General features: G+C 39.2%; 1 protein-coding gene across 2 annotated transcripts in view; it reads right to left on the bottom strand.

Moving 5' to 3' along the window:
* Positions 1 to 540: 540 nt before the first annotated feature.
* Positions 541 to 14,513, bottom strand: part of FXR1 (FMR1 autosomal homolog 1) — a 33,100-nt gene continuing 19,127 nt past the window's right edge. Inside the window, exons 9-17 of one of the 2 annotated variants that reach the window (XM_048313884.1) lie at positions 11,745 to 11,823; positions 9,441 to 9,550; positions 8,706 to 8,792; positions 7,774 to 7,981; positions 6,024 to 6,227; positions 5,135 to 5,335; positions 4,304 to 4,384; positions 1,839 to 1,930; positions 541 to 967 (exon numbers count right to left, since the gene is read on the bottom strand). In XM_048313884.1, the coding sequence (XP_048169841.1) occupies positions 797 to 967; positions 1,839 to 1,930; positions 4,304 to 4,384; positions 5,135 to 5,335; positions 6,024 to 6,227; positions 7,774 to 7,981; positions 8,706 to 8,792; positions 9,441 to 9,550; positions 11,745 to 11,823 (1,233 nt within the window). In that variant the 3' untranslated portion in view covers positions 541 to 796. The remainder of the gene's footprint in view (positions 968 to 1,838; positions 1,931 to 4,303; positions 4,385 to 5,134; positions 5,336 to 6,023; positions 6,228 to 7,773; positions 7,982 to 8,705; positions 8,793 to 9,440; positions 9,551 to 11,744; positions 11,824 to 14,513) is intronic. The other variant, XM_048313885.1, reaches the window with a different exon arrangement.

Raw genomic sequence — 14,513 nt, forward strand, 5'->3', positions numbered from 1 at the left:
TGCACATCAAACAACCAAAACAAAAATAAAAATACTCTACTAAGGACTAACATATGTAGTTTATACAGAATAAACTTTCTGGAAATTGATCTTTTCAGTAGTTCAGGTTATGTCTTAATGGACATGACTAATTCAGCTTAGTGTTAACTAAAGCTATGTTTGATTTTTAAATACTGTACAGTTTAATAAATAAACCAAACAAAGCCTCAATGTAGAACAGTCACTGCCAATGTCACCCAGTATCCCTGCAGATTATGAGAATTTAACAAATGTATTCCAGTGGTCTGCAGATTTTTCCTCTACATACAGCATTTAAAAAACATGTATTAAAACAGACCAGTTTCCAGACTAAACTAATGGAGAAATTACATTTCAGTGCAAAATATTTTAGACTGCATTTCTTTCTAGTATTCCTCAGGTGAAGAAGTGGTTGCATATTATTAAAAATGTAACAAAAGCAGCTAATGCTTTCATAAAGAGTATTATGTTAGGGATCCCCCTCACATCTTTGCCGTATTTTGAAAACAAAATAACATTTCCTATAGCCAGCAATTTTGTTTATTTAAATGTTACATATACTATCTCAAGGCACATCTGATGATATATTTATAACACAGTAGGTGTCAAAGTATGTTTAACATATGATTTCTCCAGGATCCCTCCCCTTTCTGTATTCCAAAATGGAGGAACTGAAAGTGCGGTGTCACGACTGGCGATCCATATTCTATCTTTGGCAAGCTTATACAAGCACTATTTTAAATGTAATGTAAAAGAACTGTAAACTAGGAACTTCAGTTTATGAAACACCATTCAGCACTGCTTCTTCCTGATTATTTGCATCCTCCTGAACAGTGACTTTCTTTTCATCAGGGCTGTGCTGTAGTTTAGAAGGCTCATCCCCAGAGGTGGTGGCAGGACCATTCACTGCCTTTTCAGAAGGGCTGTTTTCATCAATCGCATCTTTTGCCTTGCAAAAACAAGAACAGGAGAATATTAAAAATTCCATAACAAGACAGAGTGTAATCTCAATTTCCCTCTGGATCACACAGCAGCTTTTCAAGAGGAAACACCCCTTGTCTGTCTGTACCTGTATCCTGACATTTAGAGCATCTGATCACTTACCTTGTCGTTTATGGGGTACTTCTTTATCAGCCACTTTAAGGAAATCATGCCAGCGTAACCCCCAGGAGTGCACACCCCCAGCACACCCAGATGCTTATTTATTTCTATTTGTCTAAGCCCATGAAGAAGTTCACTGAAAAACAGCTTTACAGCCTTTCTGAAGTCTATAGCAAGATGACATTTTGTTAATGTATCTTTCTTGCTTTGCTGAACTCAGAGACAACTTGTGGCAATATATTGCCTCTACAGAAGAAATTCTGCTTTATTCAGTCCTGATTATTTTTCAGGATAATGTAATGCCACTCTGATCCTTTAAGAAGAAAGGATCAAAAACATACAATCTCTGTACAATTACTTCCTTCTAAAATAGTTTGTACAAGTCACTAAAAATACCACATAGTATCCTCTGTCTGTAACATGTTTTAAGGGTTAAGACTTAACCATGAGCAATTTTCCCATTTTATTACATAACGCAACATTACTAAGTTTAGTATTTTAAAATGTGTACAGACTTAAATTTGATTCCTAAAATCTGCAACAACAGTCACTGTCAGTTCTGTTTACTCTGGGCCCTTTTTGCTTTTAATGATTTATTCTTAAACTCAAATGCACTTGTAGTCAAATGAGGCGAGCTAATTGAAGCCTTCCCTTCATTCCTTTACTGTTCTGCTGCAAGGGAGGAGGAAAAAAGGAAATGCACATTAAAAAAATCTTACCGTTTCTTTCTTGGTTTTGGCTACTGTCTCCTTTGGAGGATTTCTCTGTCTACTTTGAGATTCAGCTCGTGATATATAATCAGCTACTGTTACTGTTCAAGGAAAAAAATCACAGTGATGCTCACATCAGCAGTCAATTCAGCATGAACCTTCATGTCTTTTCTGTACAAGTTACGCTCTAACTGGGAGACATCTCACAAAAGGCCTTCACACTTACAGGTTATCAACCGCACAGCAAGGATCAATTTGTTACTGTTGTTAAAAATAATTTTCACTAAAATCGGTGGTAACAATGATCTGAAAGTGGACTCTTAATAAAACAAATTTTGGTCCAATTGCAAATTTTATTGGAGAAGAGCTTTCTGTACTAGGTTTGAAGAGCTTTGGCTGCAGGCTCTTTGAACTATAGGCTGTGTGTGTCACTGGGGGTTTTATTAGCTTGAGTAGTGCAGAATTTCATACTAATGAAATGAAATGAAGTGAAATGAAGGCAGTGCCCAGAACTGGGGCAGGTCAGAGCCCAGTATCACTTAGGATGATGTAGCATCAAATCTTTGTTACGTCATGAAGCGACTGGCAAGGGAACTTGTCCTCCTTGAGGTACTGTGAGTGCCACCAGCACTGTGCCACCAGCACTGTGCCCTGCCTCGGGTGTGGCTGCTGTGGGGTGTGTGGACACAGCAGGGCTGCTGGAGCCAGCCCAGCTCAGGGGCAGCACGGCCGTGTCTGTGCCAGTACAGCGGCACTCACGGGGGCTGGCCAGGGCTTCTCTGACCTCTCCTTGCCACCTCAGCACATTTCTGTAGCCTGGTTTTGTGTGATCCTGCCCTCCTGTAACCACACCAAGACTCAGTTCTATCTTTAGAATACGGAGTACTGCAACTTTAAATATACACTTGTATCTCTGACAAGCAACAGCACATTAGGGTTGGCAAGCATTACCTATTGAACTGTACAGTCATTTATATTTAGTGTATCAGGTATTTAGGTGAGCTCTTTGTCTGGATTTAGCAATGACTGTGCATGAAATCCAAATCAGACTGGCAACTACAACAGATGAATTGCTCTGTTACAGTAATTGGATTTCTTACAACTGGGCCCTTCCAGAACTATGAAGGGCAAGGGAGTTTCTGTGCAAGTACTTTATCTTTAAAATGAGGTTCTGTACCCAACTCCTCTAATATTGGCAAACAGGAAGCACGTTTCATGCACACAGTGCATTCTTAGTATTCCTCTGTGTATAAGGAACCCTAATATACAGCAATGTAAATCAAATGATACAACTAAATGACTGAAGTACAGTGGTTGGCACTGGGGAGAAAGAAGGGGAGAGTTCCTTCTGTCTTAATTTCACTCACACTTAATAGGTATTGATGAAGACTTTAAATTATTACAGCATTTTAACAAAGATGCCAGAGAAATCTTGTTTGGGAAGTCTTGTTACGTTCTTAGAATACTTCAGATTTAAAAGAATTCACATGATTTTCTAAGAATTACTAACATTTCTTTATGCTGCTGACTGAAATTAGTTTCTTAGAAGCTGAAATTCTGACCCTTTACAAATCTGTATCACTGCTACAAAACTGGAATGTTGAGAAGAAACATGGGTGTTTGAGGTTTTTTAGGAGGGTGGGGTGTTTGATTTTTTCCTTCCCCCAAGTTTTAGTTAGCATAATAAAACAACTTTTTTCTTCTTAACCAAATGTTGTATGAGCACCACAGATACAAGGAAGACAAATACGGGTGAAATTTTGAACCTGTCAATCCAGAAGACCTTCTGTTACTACCCTGTGCCGTGTATGTACAAGCATTTTCTAAACAGGGCATTGTATTGATAATTAGCCAGTTCACCTTTAACATTTCAAGTGTTAGTACACACAAAAGAAATGCAACAAGCCACAACAACAAAAAATTGGAAACATGCAATTTCACTTAAATTCCTCCTTCCCACCCTCAATTTGCAGGTGACTTAAACTATTCCCAACAGCCAAGGACTGAGAGCAGCAGTGTGATGCAGGTGTGGGGCTGGCAAACCCCACGCGAGTTCCCTCACTGAGCTCTGCCAGGACCCACATCCTGCTGCTCCAACACTGCTGCTCAGCCAGTGCTGAAAAGGTTGTGTCCCAGTCAGTGCAAGCGCACAGATGCAGTGAGTGCAGACCATGAACCTTCATGTTTGTTGTGATCCTGGACCACAGAACTCAACAGCACTTTGGCCATTGACTTCAGTGAGAACTGGATCAGAAGCGTAACTCGTATGTCCAAGCAAAAAGTTAGACATCAATTAGTTTCATTAGACAGATTTTAGAAGTTTTCCTAGTAGAAGAAATATCTTTCATCTTTATCTAGTAGTCTTATTAGTTATTGAGTAACCTTTTGATATTATGCAGCTCTATGTAAAACAGCAGACACAACATTCTCTCATGCTTTTGACCTGAGATTACCCACAGCTCCACTCGAATTACCTGGCTGTCTATCTTCTGCCTGACCCCTGAAGCGACGCCTGCGGCTACGATTGCGTCGCTGGGGTTTTTTGTCACTATCATCTGCAATTGCAAAGTTTATAATGAACTATTTCTGATCATAAAATAAATAAATTCTTCAGCAGTTTCAGCATGGGGCATTTAAAATTGCTTCTGTTAAAGACAGAGACTAAAAGTAAGACAGAAAAGCTAAAAGAAAATTTTATACTGAAAGCATACACAGTAACACAAAAGCTAGATTTTACTTTTTGTTCTTGGTTCATTAAAACATTTAGGCACGTGCTTAATGACCTCAGATTTCATTTATTAAGTAACCATACGTCAAATTTTAGCAACATAACCCAGATTTTGTTTTTCTACATTAAGCAACAGAGTGTATTCTTGTCCCTGTGAGTATCGAGAGAATTTACTGAGGGAAAGTTCTTAAGTAGAAGCTCGGTAGAGACAAATTAACAGCTACTTAAGGAGCTTTCCCATACCGAGACTGAGGTTACCAAGGACAAAACAGAATGTGTATCTGACAGTACTGTTTCTATCAAAGCAGCAGTACCAATGGGAAACAACAAGTCAAGTCTTTGGTGTCTCCATCAGACAGTTTTTACAAAAAAGGCACATGAAAAGGCTAGTGGAGCTCAGTAAACAGAAGATTCCATGGCACAGCCATGGAGGGAGTCTTTCTTTAATCAGACAGCAACCTTGAACAGAACAACGATTCATCACTTACAAAAACAAACAAGGGCTTCACTACACTTACAGGGACAACACATTCTTTTCTTAGCTTGCTCTGGGACTACCATCCAACCATTTACATACCTAAACCATTCTCATTAACAGAAGCTGTATCAGACTCTGTCATTCCATCCATAAGAACAGCATCTTCATCAGTCCTTCGCCGGCGTGACCTCCTGCGGCGGTTGCTGCTGTGGTGGGACTCGCTGGCGTCGGTGTCCACGGTCTGGTCTGACTCCGTGTTATCCAGCAAGCTGTAAGGGTTGCTGTCCGGGTCTTTAAGCACTAAACAAACACAAAGTGTCCATCTAAGGTACTGTAGTGATGTGTAACTTCATTTCCAGGCTGACTTACAGCCGTGTCCCAAAGTTTCAAACTACAAAGCAACCTTAAGCCAAGGCGTAACACACAGACCTGCAGTATTTCATCTCAGACTGGATCCTCCGACCCTTAACCTAACAGTAACAATCCTGGGGCACCACAACAGGCACTTGTACTGTTTCACCACAAACATTTCCAAGATGACACTTAAGAGACCTTTTACTCAAAACTGCTAAATACATAAAACACACCTTTCACTCTGTGGTTGTGTGGTACTTCTGACACTGTTACAGTGTTAATGTTAGCACAGATTCTGATAAAACCCAACTTCCAATCAGTGATTTCTTCTTTCATTCTGGATCTAAACGTAAGCTTAACTCAGAAGGCAGCCATAGGCAACATGCCAAAGATTTATCAACTTTGCTAATAACATTGTGTGTGAGCCATAGAGGAAGGAAATTAAGATCACTGTGAACAGAAAATAAACAAAATGCTAAAACACGCTGTATGACACAACTATCACACAACTGCACTGAAATCCCAGGGTATTAAGATCCAAATGTAAGAATGGAGTATTTTAAAAAAGTAAGAGGTTATACAGAAAATTGCCAGGAAGACAATTTCAATTCAAAATCCATTTGGAACACAGTACCAGAGCTAATGGATGACTTTCCACCACGAGGTCCCCCACGCCCACGACCTCCAGACACGCTACGTCCTCGTCCCCCGGGACGTCGTCTGTTGTCTCGTTGGTGCCTGCTCTCCCTGTCATCTTCTCCTGCCAAGGACCAGTCACTAAGTTCATCTTTTCTCTCAGATTCTGTTTCAGAGGGATTAGAGAGCTCAGAGTTTGTACCTTGTATGAGAAGGAAAAGAAAATTGGAAATTAGTATCAATTTGGGGATTATATTCTGGTTTCATATCCTCACCGAAGTATTCCAGCCAGCATTGCTGGTTATGGATGTATGTTATTTAAAAAAAAAAAAGCATTAAATATATATATAAATATTAATACACATACAAGTATATAATCATAGATGTATTTTAATATTTATATATACACTCATATATAAGAATATATACATACATAAAATATAGAGCAGAAGTTACCTAAATAAGATTCTCAATCTAAGTTTGTTTGTACTAACATGTGAAATAAAGGCTGAAAGATTACCAAATCTGTAATTTCTGTACACAGATAAACCAAGGATTAAGCAGTGTTTCCTCTCTTTGTCTACACACTGCAGGCATTTGGTGCAGTTTCTAGGCAACTTCCCTAAAATTCCCAAGGACAACTTTGCCACCTTATAGCCGATGGCTGTTGCTAAGCAACCCCTTCTGGATGCTGTAATGCTGCTTGAACAATTTCACTGTTTATATTAAACAGCATCTGTAATACCCGGCCATCTCTGAGTACCCAAACCCACACAGCTTTTTATTACCTGAAAAACCAACACCTATTATTCATTTTAGGTATCCAGGAACTCCCCCTACTAAACCAGTCTGAAGTTTTAGACACATATGGCTCCATTTTGGGAGGAAAAAAAAAAAAAAAGTTTTCCAAATCAGAGTGTGGATATATATAAGCAAAGTGAACAAGTTTTCTTACAGTTAGTCAGTTCATTGGGAAATACTAAGAAGTGAAGTTATAAACATCATCATCAGAGTCAACACAACTAACACATGGCATGATCCAGGAAGCTATAGCCAGGGACAGACTGTAAAGCCCAAAAAGGGTCTGATTTTTTAACAGAAATGAGCTACAGGTAGATATCCAGAGTAATTTACTGTACTAAAAAAAACCATTGTCCTTCTTTGTGAAGGATGTTTATATTGAAATGCAGTGTCTCCATTTGGACGAGCTGGGGATGTGCACACCTGTTAGGAAATGAACTGTGCTTTTTAATTGAGAAATGCATCACAGTACCTCACTACACCTTAAAACAAATCCAATTAGTTCCTGACCAAATTAAAAAACTCATGGGACTTTGTGCTGTCTCCATGTTAAATCATTTTGGTTTACTTTTCAGAAATACGCTGCTAAGATGGCCATGATCACAGACAAGCAATTTTTCTCCTTCTCAAACAAAATAGATAATGCTAATTTCAGATTTTTTTTTTTGTGTCTCCTGAAAAGCATCTCTATTTCCCTTCCCAGCTTTTATGATGTTATCTAACAACACTGAAGGACAAGATGTTCCCAAGTTTGGTTTGTTAATTTTTTCAGTTTTAAACTTAACTTCAAGACTGCAAATCTAACGGGGTGTTTTGAGCTATGTACAAAATCAAATGGCAATTCTGAATTTCCAACCCTATCTTCACTCAAGTACGATGAACACAAAGAAATCCAGAGACAGTTTTGGGTTCAAAGGTATCCCGAGGCCTCGCTCAAGGGCGCTCACCGTAACCAGATGTGTAATTGGGGCCCCTGCGGCCTCTGCCCCGCCCGCTGTAGGACCTGGAGCCTTGCACTGAGGAGAGGGTGCTCTCATCAGTGGTGTAACCCTTCTCCTTCTCAGGAACTCGAGTAGAGGAAGGCCTGAAGCCCATCCCAATCTGGCGCAGCTGTTCATCGATTTGGAGCCTTTCCAGTCTTAGTTGTTCTACCTCCTACATAAAATGAAACAAAAAACATTGAAAAAACTGCTGACAAACGTCCCTCAAAAAACACCATCACCCACCCACTCATCTTGAAAATAATCATTCCTGTAGGAGAGTTACCACCACCTGGAAGGTGACTACAAATAACAAAATTCAAGATGAGCTATCTCTGAGTTTTGGAAGAGATCTAAAAACTTTCTCTTTCACCATTACACAGATGACTTTTCTCTAAGGCTACTTAATTACAATTCATCGAATTTTTTCCAGTAAAATTTAGGGGGAAAAAAAAAGCAAACTGACAAGGGAACACAATTCAAACTCATTATCTTCGTTAACATCACAATGCAAAACCAACCTAAACAGGTAATTGTTCTAATACTACACTGTGTTGTGTTACTATTAGAAATTCCATCCTACCCCAACAGAGCATTAACCTGAGAACAGCAGAACATGAACACAGAGAAAAAATTGTGTTAGTTTCCAAATGCCCCTTAAACCACTGTTCTTTGCAGTCTGATTCTTTCTACCCCAACAGCACTAAGTAACCCTGACAAGGTATTTACAGGCTCACGATACCCATGGGCAAGGAGTGGGCTCAAGGCACAAAGGTTTAAATTGTGATATACTGAGGAACAGTTTAACAACTGCAAATCCCACCAAAGCATTTGCTCAAAAATTCCCTTACTTCAACCCAAGTTTCCTCTACAGATTGTCCCTCTCTAAATACACTCACCTTTAGATATGCGATGTGATATTCCAACAGAACTTGGACATTCCCAATGCTTTCTTTAGTACCAACAAATACAAACGGTACCATTCCCTACAGAAACAAAGCATCAAAGCTTTTTATCAGGAAGAACATTATCATCAAAACAATGCTTTCTTTTCAAATTATATAAAGAGATCTGTTTTAAATTACAAAAGTGAGCTGAACAAAGGCAGTAACTAAGCCTTGGACTGCAAAGACATTAGAAATAGCTCAGGCTGGTGTGACAGTGGGGGCTTCAGACTGTCCAGCTTTCCCAACAATCTATTCTGGAGATGAGGTAACCTGACATCCCATGTTCACATTCCCCCATGCAACACATACTCTGTGTGTTTATCACAGCAGGTGTGTAGAAGTATCCACAGTTTACCAGGAAGTGCCCAGTGGTTCATTAAACCAACTTTACAAGACTCAGCACCTTTACAAGATTTTAGTGTTTGTTCTTATCTATTTAAAATATGTGGATACTTTTAACACTATAAATCCCAAATTAATTACGTAGCCAAAGTACGTATAGGAGAAAGAGTAAAAAAAAAAAACCCTCTTACATCAGCAGCAAAAAACCTTCCTTTAATTACCTCATATAAAATCTACTGCAAGATGCCCACTTAAAACTAATGCTCTCTATATCCACAGATTGTGAAATAAAACTGGGTTTGAGAGTAAAAACCCAGTCACAGCAGGAAAGAATAAAATACTTACATCTTCACGGGGCAGCTTATTTTCATTGTCTCCTTCAATTCTCACCCTGACGACTCCAGACTTGTCTACAATCTCCTGAATCACTTTTCCATTTTTTCCAATAACTTTTCCTTCAGAGGGCAAGAATGGTTAATTTTGCACCAGTGTGCATAGTATTTTAACATGTTTATTGATATTTTATATATAAACCCCCCAGACGATGTCAGAGAAAACTTCCAAAATTAAATTCTCTCTCTATATGCAGAATGACAAGCAGTGACGAAGATCACCACTGCACACAAGCTTCTAACAGAACCAAACCAAGAGTAAAAAGGCACAAGAGTTTTGCAAATTTTTATTTTAAATTTATGTGTCAAAATTATTTGGACCCCCTGACTCCACATGTGCCTTCATTCAATCTTTCCTGACATTTTAATAGGCTTATACATTTTTGAAGCCTCTTAAAAAATTTGGCTTTACAACAGATTTGTGTACGACCAGTGATTTTCATATTACCTTTAAAATACCTATTTTGAGATCATGCATGGGATCTAAACCAAAAGTTCCTTCAGAACTTGTATGTTTAAACCTCAAAAAAAGAAGAAGAGGTCACTCCGTGGGTCCCTTACTACAAGACTTTAGCTCTCAGGCTAAAGTTCTGTGAAAACATTTCTTCATCCCAGCTAAATATATGGCACTTAAAAACATTTATGTTTAAATTAGGAGCAAAGGAAGGCAGAACAACTTTTAAAAAGGGTAAAAGCCAGAACTGTGTAACAGAATACTCCATAAGGAATGTTCTTTTCAGCAAGTATCAACATGACACAAAGTAACACGCAAAATATATTAAAATTGTTTTCCTTCCTCAAAAGCTCTAACAGCTCAGCAGGTTTGGGTTTTTATCTTTCTGTACTGGAGTCACTGATGAGCACTGAACTTCCTTTAAGCTGGATGTCTCCATTAAGTGTAGCTAAATATCTGTCTGCTTACCTGGGTGCTCACAGGTGATGTAGGCAGGACATTTGCCTTCATCAGAAACTGGCATTGTCATTGTTTAACAGCAGCATTTTCAGTTAAACACACTGCTGTGACTTGTGCCCTGATTCTTATGTGGGATATATTTGCACTAATGCATGCTCTCCAAAAGCTCTCCAAAACTCAACTTGTAGAACATAAGGTTTAGCAAAATTCCCTGGAATAATTAGATTTACTGAACAAGACTGCAGAAAAAAAACTGTTCACATATAAACTAGTGATTAACTTGTTGCATGTTAAAATGAGCTTTCACATTACATAGGTGAGAAAACCAGTAAGTTGCATCAGATACACAATTTGCACAAGTTCTATTGAAAAAAAAAAAAAAACCCAAATGAACAAATGAAACCTCCCTGTACCTTAATCTGGTCAAGTTCTAACACCATGGAAGCCTAAGTTTTAGGAGTTTGCACATTAATTATTTAAATTATGTTATTTACAATATGCAGGCTCCAAGCACCAAACCACAGGAGGTTAAAGCTCAGGTTTTAATTTCCCCTCTGTATAATCCAAGCTGTTCAATCAGGTACAACACCTGCAACTTACTGCCTCCATGCCCACACTGCCCACAGGCTGGGCATGGGGAGCAGGGAGCTGCCAGACTTGAGTAAAAAGCAGGATAAAGGAAGTAGAATGAGGGAAGAGGAAAAATGTCCCCTGGGAAGGCCAGAGTAGAAGACGTTTGTGTCTAAGTGGAACAAAATTAACCTCACAATACAGAGTGGCTTTCAATACAGAACCTAGCAGACTATGCTACACCTTCATAAACATGGAAACCTGCAACATGGAAAAATGCCTATTTTGAGACTGAGGCTGAGACCTATGAGCACTGTTGATTTATACAGGAGCTCACCAGCATCCAACCACCACCTCTGACAAACCTCAACCCAGGAGGGAGCAGTAACAGGAGAACTGTCTTGTGTCATTCTTGCAACTCAGCTGGAGTACTTCCAGATTAATCTTTGGAACTTAGTTTCTGCACTTTTAAGCAGTCAATTTAGTAAGGTGTATTTTTTCACTACAATCTGAACTTCAAATATTACCATTAAATTAGGTGGTAGAAGTCTGTAATCGAGTCAATTTAAGTGTTAAAATCCTGACAAAGTATTATGCAGCAACAATATAGCCAATTTCATAATAATTCTCTGATACATGTAGTTTTAAAAGATTAATCACTTTCTACTTAAATAGAGAAATCAAATGTTGTACTGGCATCTATATCCTCTTTGCAAAGTTATGTTGATTAGGCTCCATTTCCCCAACTTTTCATGTTTTAGCAGTATTACATACCAACAAGATTTCTGGGAACTTGAATAAAATCCTCCACAAATTCCAAGTAACTTCTGGCCTTTTTTACTGCCTCAGCAGTCTGGAAATGAATTTAAAAAAATGGAATTTATTTGTGAATATAGCATGTTAAAAACAAAACCTTGTAGCAACAGCTGCAAGTCTTCCAAACAATCTTATTTTCAGAAAGAGAAGAATAGAGACAAGATTAATCTAGTTTTAAACTAAATCATAAAGGAATAATTGAGTGAAATGCCCAGAGACAAAATTCAAAAAAGCATCAGTAATGAATAAACTATATTTTTATGTTATTTCAAGACATTTTGAGACATCAGAATGGATGCCCCATCCCTGGAAGTGTTCGAAGGCCAGGTTGGATGGGGCTTTGAGCAAACACTGCAACTGATATTACAGCCAGGGCACTCTCTTTCCAGAATGCTGGTTTCTGGCCACAGTTCATCTACAATGCTCTCCAAAACAGGACAGTGGCTCTGGTTACGGGGGAGAACTCCTGTGAATGCTCTCTTACAGCTTTATTATTAAATGATGGAAATCAACTGAGTTAACTGGGATGCCGAAACAAGAAACAAGGCTACAAATTAGCAACAGCATAAGTATAGAATTAAAGGAGGAGTATCAGCATCTAGTCAGTAAAAACAGCTTAAGAGCACAATTTCCATTTTACACTAATGCCTCAACCCTTTCATCTGTCATTTTTAGGTAACACATGAAGTAAGAGTACCACCAGCTCCTGCACCTTTTAATCAAATCAGGCAAATCCTACAAGAAGAAGAAAATGTATAAACCTCTACTTCTGGCAGAGGTCAAAATGATAGCAAAAGAAACATGGACAAATTGGATTTCAAGATAATGAAAGCAGTGATCAAGCACAAGAAACAGATGAACAGGAAGCCACTGTGAGGAGCAGAGGTTATGCTGCATTCTCAGGGCAACTGCTCAAATGATACAAACTTAACAGAGGTTAGCAATTTTTCATCCTCAATGAATTCTACAAATGGACACAATTAAGCAAAGAGTTCCTGCCTCAGGTATGTTTAGCAGTTCTTTCCCAAATAAAGGTGAAGGAACAGTGAATGCATTTACAGAAGCAGTCAGGACAAGAAAATACACAACTGCCAGAGCTGCAGCTCTCCAGTGCACCCTTATGCCTCTCTACACTTGTCATGAGTACTCAGGATTTTTACGTGAGTACAACCTGGGTAACTCCTTCACACCCCAACATGAGTGAGCGCATAAAGCTGCCTCAGACAAGGTATTTTCAATTCCTTGTAGTGAAACATGGATTAAAGACCTCAAAGGATTCCAGTCACTACCAAGTACCTTTATTAACTCTGAATTACAGCCTACACGTCCACTGATGCTCTTGTTACTTCACACAGTAGCCCAAACAACCAAGACACCTCCATGCTACTGATGATTCTTTAATAGAAAAATTAGTGTTTTCCTGAACTCAGCATTGCACCTACCAGTGTTAAGAACTGCACAAGAATTGACTGCAATTCCACTATGACAGTAATGAAGGCCTAAGAGGAACTCTTCTATTTCTGACACAGCTCTCCCTCTCTGGGAAGCACAATGTTTCCATACGCAGTCTGAAGTTCACAGGCCTGTGATCTGTACAGGCATCACAATGAGAAGTTCAAGCAACCAGAGAAGGGTCTTGAAACCAAAATGGTCTTGACCAGACAGGGATAAAAGCATAAGCAGCATGCCATACAGTTTAAATTCCTTCTATCCACAGAGATTTCCAATATTTTTTAAAATTTATCTTCATGTGTCTTCCCTCAAAGAGTCTAGCCCTGAGCAACAGTGAACCTTTATTTGTATGCAAAACATCAGCTATGGGAAACCCTCACACTGCGACTGCTATGTCAACAACACTGGTTCACTACTCCCACACATCTCAGCCTGAAATTGTCTGCCTGTGCATTCAGGCATTAGGGCCTGGCTGGTTGCCCACTGCAGCTGAAAAGAGGCAAAAAGAATAGGCAAGTGTAGCCAGATGCTGAAACCCTTATCATGTGGAATAGTTAAGCTGCCTGGCATTTTTAGAAGCACTTATCACTTCTAGGAAGGACAAGGCCGGATGTGTCTAAAGGCATTTTTATTTAGGGGGCATCTGGTATTTGTAATCATTGCTGTGCACCTCTGTAAGAGGCTGGTGACAGTCATAACCTTTCCACGAGTTCCAGCATCACACCATTCACACGAAAGAGATCAAAACTGGAATACACTGGACATTCCACTGCATTTCAACTTGTCTGATTCTTCCTCAGGAACTGAGATGCAATTTACTGGCAGTAGGAGATCAAAGAAGGATCTGTTGTCACCCTGATACCCTAGAAGCATTTCCAAAAAAAAAGGACACAGAATTTCAGGAATACTGTAACGTACAGAAGTTTGACCTCCTCTCCACAGGATCGACTTCATCTGAACATTTGATCACAACCAGGTTCTACTCCTGACACTGATGGAACAGAACTCAAGACCTCAGATCCCTGAAACAGGACACAACCACAGCTTTCCAGAAGTTTTAACATCAGATACTCAGTGGCACCTGTAGAGTTGGTAACATGGGATAAAACCCTCAAAATATGTTCTGACAGGGCCCTAGTGAGACTGCATTTTTGTCACTAGCCTTCTGCTTCTTCAATGGATCCTTGTTTTGCCCAAGGACCAGCTACATTTCAAGGTAGTTGTGAGATTCAGAAGAGTCACACAAATGGAATTAACTTGGAGCAAATCATTATT

This window comes from Corvus hawaiiensis, chromosome 10, assembly GCF_020740725.1.
Source record: "Corvus hawaiiensis isolate bCorHaw1 chromosome 10, bCorHaw1.pri.cur, whole genome shotgun sequence".
Lineage (NCBI taxonomy): Eukaryota > Metazoa > Chordata > Aves > Passeriformes > Corvidae > Corvus > Corvus hawaiiensis.